Source organism: Antechinus flavipes, chromosome 4 (genome assembly GCF_016432865.1).
Source record: "Antechinus flavipes isolate AdamAnt ecotype Samford, QLD, Australia chromosome 4, AdamAnt_v2, whole genome shotgun sequence".
Taxonomy (NCBI): Eukaryota; Metazoa; Chordata; class Mammalia; order Dasyuromorphia; family Dasyuridae; genus Antechinus; species Antechinus flavipes.
Genome location: NC_067401.1, coordinates 132,672,053 through 132,683,665, shown reverse-complemented (window position 1 = coordinate 132,683,665; position 11,613 = coordinate 132,672,053). Strand labels below are relative to the sequence as shown.

Genomic DNA, 11,613 nt, shown 5'->3' with positions numbered 1-11,613 from the left:
GTTTTAAACAAAAAGTTTTACAGAAATGAATTTTGAAAACTAATTTACATGTATTTGGAAAAATAAAATGCTATTGATTGGTTTAAAATATATCACATCACATAGTGGGTATTTAGTAAATTCTTATTTCCTTTCTTTTTCAAGAGAAACAATTTTTATGCTTCTTGCATCAGAGTGCCAAAAGGAAGTTTGAAAGTCAATAGGCCATAGGATCATAGATTCACATCTAGTTTAAATTTCTCTTATTATAGATGAGGAAACTGAGGCCCATGGAACTAAAGTTCTTTGCCCAAAATCATAGATAAGAAGTGGCAAAGACAAAATTTGAACCAAGGGTCTCTGACTTCAGATTCATCATTTTTTCCACAGCACCAATGACATCTAGTCCAAAATGCCTATTTTTCATGAAAAAAAACTGGTGTGATTGTTTGCCCAAGATCACCCAGAAAGCAGAGCCAGTATTTGAACGCAGGTCCATCAAATTCAAACTCAATGTCTTGGATATAATACTCTGCTATCATTGGTTGGCTTTTGGTAGATGGCACTCAACTTGAAGGAAATTAGGTGAAACAGTGGATTGAACACTAGAATTGAAAAAAGGAAGATTCATTTTCATGAGTTCCAATCATGCCCCAGACATTTACTAGCTGGGTAAGCCAGGTCAAATCACTTAATCTTGTTTGCCTCTGTTTCCTCATCTGTAAAGTGATCTGGAGAAAACAATTGGCAAACTACTCCATTATCTTTGCCAAGAAAACCTCAAATGGGATCACAAAGAATCAGCCATGACTGAAATAGCTCAACAATAAGAACAATCCATTTGAGGATGACATAGAACATAATTATCTGTGATCAGTCCTGGGCATGCTTTCATAGCACCTCTATATTTGTTCTTTTCTGCTTTATGTTGATTCATTATAAATTTAGTTCTAGTGTCTTCTTGGTTATGACTTTGTCCATGGCCTAAGGCTTAATTGAATGGAATGTATACTGTCAGGGGAGGGCATGTTACCCACTTGGTAGCTGGAGCAGGTATATAAGAGATAGTATGAGAGATGGAGAAAAAATTTTATGATGAATTGACACTGTTCTAGCAGTCAGAGTTTCATCTTCTATCTGGCCTGCCCCTTGGGAGCCACTGGAGTTCTCTCTATGTTGTAGAGTGAAGTCCTCTCTCCTGAGCTGGGTTTCAAGGAGAATTGTGTCATCACAATTTTGTTGGATCATATGATATCCCCAAAGACAGACCTTTTTTGGGACTTCCTGTGGTTTAATTAAGATTTGTTCAGTAGTTTTTAGTAATGTCTGACTCTTTATAACTCCATTTGAAATGTTTTTGGCAAAGATGCTAGAATGGTTTGCCATTTCCTTCTCCAGGTCATTTTATAGATGAGTCAAATCTGCTTAAGTATCCAAAGTCACATAGCTAGTGAATCTCAAAGCCATATTTGAACTCAGGTCTTCCTGACTCTAAGTTTGGCCCTCTGTCCACTGTGCCTCCTCCATACCTTTTCAAGCCTGTCCTCCATGCATAACATGCATCCCCTGCTACCTTGTTAGAATCCCTAACTTCATTCGGTGTACTCTTGTACCACTTCTTTTAGGAAGGGTTTCCTGACTCTGATACCTTGTTCTTCTTTCTTTCAAATTATTGCATATAGGCTCATCTGAGTTTCTGTCCTATTCTCCAAGTAGAATGTAAGACCTTCAAGGGCAGGACCTGATTTCTTGGCTTGTTTTAGTAGTCCCAGAGTCTAGTACAGAACCTTGTACTTAGTAGATGCTTAATGAATATTAGATGGATTTGATTATTTTAACCTATGCCACTCTGGTAATGGGAACTATCTTGTTTCCAATTCTTCTTTATAAAAAATACAGAAAATTCTGAAATAAATACTTGAGAAATCAAGTTTATTCTGTTTATTGCAAGGAAAATTCATAAGGAAACCATAGCCTTCTCAAAAGTATTCAGGACAGGAAAGGCAACCCAAGGAACAAATTGACAAAGAAAACATAAGAATTACAATATTTGGATACAACCAACCAGTGAAATAGCTTATCATTTACATTCCTCTAAATTTCCAAAAGAAACAATTTGTTTTCCTTTCCATCAATGATAAAAGTGTTCTTTGCCACATCTGCCCCCCATCCTAATATCTGATGAAATTTGTTGTGGCTACTGAAGCAGATCAAAATAGGATAGATATCATATAGCTCTAGTTAGGCTGGAACCTCTCAGCAGCATGGTGGGGCACAAGGCTCACAGGGGCAAGGGCAAGGCTGGATGTGTGTGGTCAGGTCCAGGTTCTCCAGGCAAGGTTTGGGCTGGTCACAATTGAGCAGGAAGCATGAGGGCACACAGGGCTGAGGGATGTGGCAGGGAGGTGGGCAGCAGTCGCAGCAGGTGGGCTCCAGCAGCCAAGTGGTATGTGGGCAGGTGCTAGGGAGGCAGACTCCACATCGGCAACACTTGTCAGAAGAGCAGATGGTGGTGGCAGGTCCAGTGGGGACACTGCAGCAGCAGTCGTGGTAGCAAGACATGATGTTGGGAGTTTGCTTTCCTGCCTTAGTAGGAAAGAGAAATGGGTATTTTGATGGTTTGAATGTCTTCTCTCTTATATACTCTTCCCCCAGTGGGTGTTGGCCCAGGACAAAGACTTCCTGTCCAATTTTCTGTCTATGTCACCTCCTTTCTGTAAGTGTTTGGTATTTAATTTGGTATTTAGTTATCCATGAAGATTTCTGAGTCCTATTAAGTTAATCATATTTACTTTGCAATAGTCAAATTCATTGTCCAGGAAATTTTCCTATAGAGTTCATCTTCAAAGGGACTTGTCATCATAGCCCTCATCACCAATGATTGGCCATTGGTTAAGGTTACAAATCAGCAAAATCTATGACATCAAATAATTTCTTTTTGTCTTTTCCTCTTGGTTCTAAATATGATCTATGTCTGATGAGATCATAACATTCAATAAAATAAATGTCCAAGATGAATCATTCTCATGTTTTGCTTTTCTTATTGAGGGATGTAATAATATCAGCAACAATAATAGCTAATACTTATGTAGCACTTTAAAATTTGCAAAGTGAGTTATATGTATTTCCGCATCTCAATGCATCAAGGATGGGAAGAAGTTTCTAGAATCTTGCCGCTTAAAATATATATTCTTCCCTATTCTAGTACACATATCTGGCAACAGCATAAATTTCCTGCAGATTAAATTAAAAAAAAAGTTAAAGGTTAAAGTTGATTGCTTAGGAATCTCACCCTTTGAGCTCTTCAAAAGGAAATAAGATACTGAGTCTTAATCTGTCTCTGTAACTACCCTATTTCTGTTGAATTTTTAAATGATTTTGTTTGAAACCAATTTTCCACATCATTTCCCATCCACAACTACCAAACTGTCCCAACTGTACTCCCTCTGTTGTCCCCTTTAGACTACCACCATTAGACACTCATCCTGAAACCACTCTGGGCTTCGGTAGATGAGCTTTCCCCTAATTTTATCTAGAATTAGAATTCTTCTCATATTCTGACCACCATTCCCAAACATCCTTTCAGCTTCACCTTCATGTATTTTCTTTTTCCTACTAAAATGTACTGGGAACGGAGATGGTGCAGTGAATAGCGTATTAGATCTAGGATCAGAAAGACTCATTTTACTTTGTTTAAATCCGACCTCTGACACTTACTAGTTACATGATTCTGAGCAAGTCATTTAACCCTGTTTTCCTCAGTTTCCTCATCTGTAAAATAGGCTGGAGAAGGAAATGCATTGACATAACTTCCAAAGGGGATATAAAGACATGGACATGACTGAAAAAATGACTGAGCAACAACAAGAACAACAAAAAACCCTGGAATGTAAGTTTTTGAGGGCAGAGACAGTCTTGCTTCTTTTACTTGAATCACAGTATTGGACATAAAATAAATGGTTTACTATCATTTACAATGCTGCTCTATTTCTGTCCCTCTATGTCACTTTGTCTCTGTATCCTTTTCCTTTTCTTTCTCCTTTATTGAATGATTACTTGTTGAGTATGTTGCCAAATGACGTATTTGTTGCCTACTGGTATGGGCTGATAAAATTTAAGAAAATGTCCCACAAAAGTCTTATGGGGACTGATAGGTTCTCTGCTCTTAAATTTTCTGTAGATATAAACACAGGGAAGAGAATAGTTTAGATTTAAAGATGAAAAAGCTTGAGAAATCATTTAATCAAACCTTTCATTTCACAGATATAGAAATGAAGTGACTTGTCTAAGGTCACACAAAGAGTAAATTATAAAGTTTGAAGCCAGGTCCCCGACTCTAAATACAATGCCTTTATTTTTTTAACCTGTTTTATTTAAAGTCTTGAGTTCCAAATTCTAGCCATCTTTCCAGCTCTCCCCTCTCTCCTCAATAAGCGATCAGATATAGGTTATACATATGCAATTATGTAAAAAATTTCTGTATCGGTCATTTTATACAAGTATACAAGACTAAAATAAAAGCAAAAAAAAAAAAAAAAAGTAACAACGTGAAAAATACCATGCTTCAGTCTGTAGTCAATTGTGATGACCGCATATTTAAAATCAGCCAGAATCAGGAATTCAGGTTAAGGGAAAAATCTTCAATCTTTATTCTCAGTAGAGGTGAAGAAGGATTGCGATAGCAATACAGGCAGCTGTGATAGGAAGCCAGCTAGCAGAGTGGGATCAGAGGTGAAGGGCGGTGGCAATAGCAATGCAAGCAGCTGTGACAAGACGCCAGCCTGCAGTCTCTCCTTCCGCTTCCCTTTCCACTCCCTTGCCTCCACCCACCAAAATTGTCATTTCCTATACACCACATCAGGACTTGCACAAAGAGTGGGCGGGGGCCATTCTTTCTCCAAGCATATATATTAATATAGTCCAATTACTATTTAGCCTCATGTACTTGGGACCTCAGTGCATCAACTCAAGCCTCAGCCCATTACAGTCAATCAGTATTAATTCTTTCTCTGGAGGTAGATAGTAAGCTTCATCATTAATCCTTTAGAGTTACTTCAGATTTCATTTGGTACATATGCATTTATTTTTTAAATTTCTTATTTTATTAAAGCTTTTTATTTACAAAATATATGCATGGGTAATTTTTCAACACTAACTCTGGCAAAACCTTGTGTTTCAGATTTTCCCCTCCTTTCCCCTACTCCTTTCCCTAGATGGCAGGTAATCCAATGTTAAATATGTTAAAATATATGTTAAATCCAATATACATATACATATTTATGCAGTTATCTTGCTGCACAAGAAAAATAGGATCAAGAAGGGGAAAAAAACTGAGAAAGAAAACAAAATGCAAGCAAACAACAACAGAAAGATTAAAAATTCTATGCTGTGGTCCACAATCAGTTCCCTCAGTCCTCTCTCTGGGTGTAGATGGCTCTCTTCATCACAAGATCTTTGAAAATTATTTGAATCATGTCACCGTTGGACAGAGCCATGTCCATCAGAATTGATCATTGTATAATCTTGTTCTTGCTGTGTATAATGATATCCTGGTTCTGCTCATTCCCAGGCCTTTCTAAGATCATCCTGCTGATTATAGAACAATAATGTTCCATAACAATCATATACCAAAACTTATTCAGCCATTCTCCAATTGAAGGGCATCCATTCATTTTCCAGTTCCTTGCCACTACAAAGAGGGCTGCCACAAACATTTTTGCACATATGGGTCCCTTTCCCTCCTTTAAGATCTCTTTGGGGTATAAGCCCAGTAGTAACACTGCTGGATCAAAAGGATGCACAGTTTGATAACTTTTTGAGCATAGTTCCAAATTGATCTCCAGAATGGTTGGATCTATTCACAATTCCACCAGCAATATATTGGTGTTCCAGGTTTCCCACATCCCCTCCAACATTTATCATTCTTTTTTCCTGTCATTTTAGACAATCTGAGAGGTGTATAGAGGTATCTCAGAGTTGTCTTAATTTGCATTTCTCTGATCAATAGTGATCTTGAGGTACATATATGTTTAGTATTGATATCACTTCATTTTTATAGTGTCTTTCAGGAAGATGTAGTTTCCTTCTTTAGCTTTTAATTAGATCTATTTTTTGCTTATGCTTTTTCTGAGATCAGTATTACTATTCCTGCTTTCTTTGCTTCTCCTAAAGCATACTGTATTCTGCTCTATCCTCTTAACTTTACCCTGTGTGTAAATAACTTCTGTCCAATACAATACACTTTTGACAGCACTTTTCAAGCTTTTGACAGTGGTGATGCTTTAAAAATATATACAGTTTACATAAAAGGAGAAAGACCTTCATTTACTATGTTTTATTGGAGGGAAAGTGTTACTGGATTTCACTGAATGACTACATGGTGTTTTTTTTCAATATTACTCTTTCCTATGGTAACTGTTACTTCTTTGAGCTGAGTTTTACTCAGGCATTTATCAGATATGTTACCTTGGTAAAATTGTTTTTATTCCTTGTACCTCAGTTTCTTCATCTGTAAAATGAAAGAATTGAACTTGATGATTTCTGAAATTCTTTCCAGATCTGATGTTTTGTAATTCTATGAATATTAGTATAACAACTCATTTTTAAGAAAGCATCTAAAAACACTGGATCAAGGTATAAATGATAATCGTGTTTACTATGACTTAAAACTATAGATTCCAGTTGGAACATGAAAAAGATGTGAGTCAGTGAGAAGTGTAAACTAGGGCACATTCCTCTTTGTGCCTCTACTGTCCAGTGTCATTTGGTAGTTTCTGATATGCATCTCCCCTGTAACTATAGATTATAAATTCCTGGAGGATAAATTTATTTCCAAATGCCCTACAGCACTACTATACACATGGAAATACTTCAATAAATATTAATTGAATGAATTTTTTGGTTTAAAATCTACCATTTATATGTTGTTTTAAGATTTACAAATATTTTTGCCTTATTTGATCCTCACAACACTATGTAGGAGAGGCTATAATTATCCCCATTTTATAAATGAGGAAACTGAAACAAGCAGAAGTTAAGTGACTTGCCTAGAATCATTCAGATACCCTCTATCGGAGGTCAGATTTGAATTGAAGTTTTCTGGATTCCAGGGTAGCACTTCATCTACTATAACACATAGATGCCTCCTACATATTCCAAGGGTCCTGACTGCTTGGTAGTAGTTCTATGAGAACATAAGGGAAATAAAATAATCTAACTTGATCACATGTAGATATAAAGAGTGATTAAATCAATTTTGAAGAGATTTAATGTTCTTAACTTTAAAAATATTACTGATAGACTCAAGTAATTTTTATTTTAAACATAATGTGCATAGTTTGGTTATTAAAATTTTAAATATTCCCATTTATCATTTCTTGAAATTTAAAAATTATTTGATTTAAAGTCAAAATTGAAAATTAGAAATTAAAATGAAAAATGTGTGATTCCCAAAAGATTTCTTAACTTTTTTCTCCTCTTTATTCTTCCTTCCCTTCTCCTTTTCTTTCTCCCTTTCCCCTCTCCTTTCTTGTATAGCAAGTTAGGGACAACCAATAAATAAACTTACTACTTTGAGATTCCCATGATATCGAAAGAACCAAAAAAAAAAATGCTCCTAATAGTGGTGAACTAATGGGAAAACACAGAAAAGAGATGCACAAGATTCAACATTGGAGGGAGCACCCCCACATTAATGAGATTGTATATTCAATGGAATTTTAGATTAATTTACAGATAATTCTTTTCCTCTACCTTCATTCCAAATAAAACTACCATACTTTCAACAAAGTATGTTAAGCAAAACAAGCCAAAAATTGACAATGTATGGCACATTCTGCACCTGTAGTCCATCACTTCTTTGCCAAGGAGAAGAAAGCATGTTTCACTTTTGTGCTCTGGAGTACATGAGACAATGATTTCTTCCAAAAATAATTTAGTTCACAGGGAGCATCCTCCTTTTGTTTCTTCTTTTGAAAAGTTTGATTGATAAGAACAAAATAGCCCTTCCTCTGAGTGACAGAATGTGCTTCAGATTTTAAATGATATAAATAACTTTGTTGTTGGAGATGGTAGGAAAAGTAAACATTAAATGCCTAGTAAGGTTTAACTTACAATTTTAAATAATTCTTAATTTTGAAATAAGCATTTTTAAGTTTTTTTTCCAGATTTTCAAATCTGAAACTATTAAGGTATTGGATTAAGGTGCAAGATTTTTACTGATGTCGTCAGAATGTAGTTCTGCTGAGCATATTTATGGAAGTATGATGCTTAGGTTAATAGGCTTTGGATAATTATGGCTTAGAATGATGAAGCAACACATAGTTTGGAAGACATGGGTGTTTATTTACTTTTTAAATATGGGAGACATTTTTAGTTTTTAAATTTTTTTTTTTGAGAAAGCATTTATTTTTTTTCCTTTGCACTTCTCCCAGATTACCCCCCCCCCAAATCCTTGTAACAACCATTAATAGTCATATTCTTAGAGTACTTTCCATTTCTCTTTTCAGATATTTTAAAAAATGTTCAGAAAATTTTTCATAAACTTTAATGTCCAGGTACTGAGCAGTTTTTTTTGAGGGGATTCAATTATTTGCTAAATTGCCCTCAGCAGAAATCAAGGGATCACAGAGTCATGTTGGCAGACTGACGAATGCCATAGTATTCCTTAAAAAATGGCTATCTAGCAGCAAGATGGTTCACACTCACAGGGTTGAACGCATGTGGTCACTGAGATGCCACAGAGGTTGGGGGTGGGATGGCAGGAGTTCAACAGCCAGCATGTTGGCACATAAGAATCGGGCACACAGGGGGGCACGCAGGAGGAAGGGCAGCAATCACAGCAGACAGGCTGGAGAAGGCTGATCTCATGGGGGCAGGTGCTGGGCAGGCAGACTCCACATCGGCAGCATTTGTCTGAAGAGCAGATGGTGGTGGCTGGACCTGTGGGGACACTGCAGCAGCAGCCCTGGAGACAACTTCCATTACAAGACATAGTGTCTTCTTAAGCAGCAAAGGAAAACTATGGCTAGGAAATAAGGTCAGCAAACTTGGACAGGTGCTCCTATGTTGAAGTGGCCTCTGATTCTTTTATATACCTTTCTTCCCCTCTGAACTTTTCCTCAAAACTTAAGGATTCTTCCCTGTTGTTGTTTGTTTCTTTTTCCACGTGCATGACTTGTTAGTTTATTTTTTTTTCTAGGAGGCTTAAAAGCATGTTGCTACAAATAGGACTTGGTACAATACAGTAGATGGGGCATAGGTTTAAAAACTGGAAATACTTTACCTGATGGGAATTAGCTAAGTGGATTTGAATCTTTTATTTTAATTTTCTGTCATCTGTAACATGTGGAATGCAAATCTATTTTACAGAAGGAGAAACAGACCTTGAGAGGTTAAATGACTTGCTTTGGGTCATAGAGATATTTAAGCTGAGGTACATGAAACCCCTTGGTGTCTCTGGATAGATTTAAAGGGTCCATTATTTTAAAATTATTTTTATTTTAAAAAAGGACTTTTGAGGTTTTACTAAACTTTTAGAGGGGTCCATAACACCAAAAAGATTAAGAAATCTTGGAATTAGATAATCTCTAAGATCTCTTTTAGCTCCGAGGTCACATCAGGAGGGATGGTGAATTTCAATGTCAGTTTCCTCATCTAGAAATAGAATTGGACAAAATAGTCCATAAAGACTCTTAGAACTTTAAAATCCTATAACTAAGATCTAATCTGAAAAACAAAAGGATTGTTCAGAGGAGCAAGCCTATAATTTTATTGGTATCTAGAATGTAGATATCTAGACTATTACTTAATGAATCAATGAAAAAAGCATTGAATAGGTGATAACTATAGGCTAAACCCTTGGAAAACAATGTGAAAAGTGGGGAATCTCTTCTTTCTAAGATCTCACATTCTAACAATTAAGTTACAGATGAGTTTTAACTTTAGTTTTAGTTTTATTTAGGGAGAGCTGAGTTCAAATCTGGCCTCAGACACTTATTAGCTATGTGACCTAGGCAAATCATTTCATCTGTTTGCCTCAGTTTCTTCATGTGTAAAATGACCTAGAGAAGAAAAAGTCAAATTACTATCTTTGCCAAGAAACTGGAAATGGTGTTATTAAGAGTTAGATGTGATTGAAATAACTCAACAACCACAATAATAGCAGTAGTTAGCTCTTACAAACTGAATTCTAGAAAGAAGATGGTACAGGATTCCTCACTTTTTGTTCTCATTTGTTCTGTGATTTTGGAAATGCCTCTTTATCTCTCTGATCCTTAGTCTCCTTCTCTGGAGAATGAGAGGATTGGGAAATGATGTCATCTGATCACTGATAGTTTTTCATAGACAGAACAGGCAAGGCCCTAGGCCATTCTCTAAAACCCTAAGTTACAGAGGAGTTGTTGATATGCTTCAGTGGAGGAATGTGTGTACAGTAGGGAGATCCCCCACGCTGATGAAATCATTGACCCAGACAAAAACAAAAATTGTTTTTATAATTCACCCTCATAAAACCACATAAAATGAAGAGGTAGTAGAATAACAAATATTCTAGTTCATCTTGATAAAATGGAAGTTAGGAAAGAACTTTAGACTTCTTAAGTCCTCATAGTTCAATCATTATGCAACTTACTTTGGCATGAAAAGAAACTTTATAGCTTAATTAAATATAAAATATTTAAAATCTTTTTGTAAAGAAAATGAATTGCGGTGTTTCAGAAACTTCTGGGTTTTTTTCCTTTGAAAATTTTTTTGCCATTGCATATACTGATGATGAATGTGTTTTTTTTTAAACCAAATTCCTTTAAAATAATTTTAAAAAAAGATTATTTGTTTATAGGCATTGAGGATCCTTAGCACTTATAGGGCCAATCAATTAACTACAAGTCCAGAATTGTCAATCCCCTGTAATTAACACAAAGGACCAAACACTTTTTTTTTTCATAATTGAAGACAAAACAGAGCCCTGTTTCATGAATTTATAGATTTCCCTTCCCTCTTCTCAAAATTTGTTTGGTCTTTAGCTAGAGCACTTAGACTGAATGACTGAGATTGAATTTGTCAAGATTAGGATCAGGACTTCTAGGCAAATACCAAGGATACAATGTAGAAGGATATTAAGGAATGGTATTAAATAATGTACATTTTCCTTGAATAAGAAAGGAAACTATATTGATAACATTTCTCCATATCTGTGCCTTCTTTGCTTTGATAGTTAATATTATATTACCCTAGTTCTGGTATCCATGAGGCAATTAGGAAGCATAGAAGAGTGCCAGATTAGAAATCAGGAAAAACTGACTGGGCTCATATGCCACCTATAGGGCCTTGGGGAATTCTTTTTCTTTTCCAACCCTCAGTTTCCTCACCTATGAAAAGGGTACAATAATGGTACCTCTCTTCCAGGGCTGTTGTAAGATCAAAGGAAATATGATTTGTGAAGCATCTTTCAAATCTTAAAGTCTTATATAAATATTAGCCATTGTTATTATCACAATAAATAATGGTGATAGATTCTTAACTGGTCATATTGTTTCTAATCACTACCTTTTCTACACAAAGATTTGACAAATTTATTTTCCCAAAGCATGAATCTGGTAACAGTAACTGACTTTCTCACTTAATATACATTCCATG

The 11,613-nt window shown here is 35.8% G+C and overlaps 2 protein-coding genes across 2 annotated transcripts; both read right to left on the bottom strand.

Annotated features, from left to right (window-relative positions):
* Positions 1-1,940: 1,940 nt before the first annotated feature.
* LOC127558800 (keratin-associated protein 3-3-like) lies at positions 1,941-2,560 on the bottom strand. Its single transcript, XM_051992109.1, has one exon. It carries the CDS (start codon positions 2,539-2,541, stop codon positions 2,236-2,238), a length of 306 nt encoding a protein of 101 aa, XP_051848069.1. The 5' UTR covers positions 2,542-2,560; the 3' UTR covers positions 1,941-2,235.
* A 5,783-nt stretch (positions 2,561-8,343) lies between these two features.
* Positions 8,344-9,020, bottom strand: LOC127558799 (keratin-associated protein 3-1-like). Its single transcript, XM_051992108.1, has one exon. The coding sequence runs from the start codon at positions 8,969-8,971 to the stop codon at positions 8,660-8,662; it is 312 nt and encodes a 103-aa protein (XP_051848068.1). The 5' UTR covers positions 8,972-9,020; the 3' UTR covers positions 8,344-8,659.
* Positions 9,021-11,613: the final 2,593 nt, after the last annotated feature.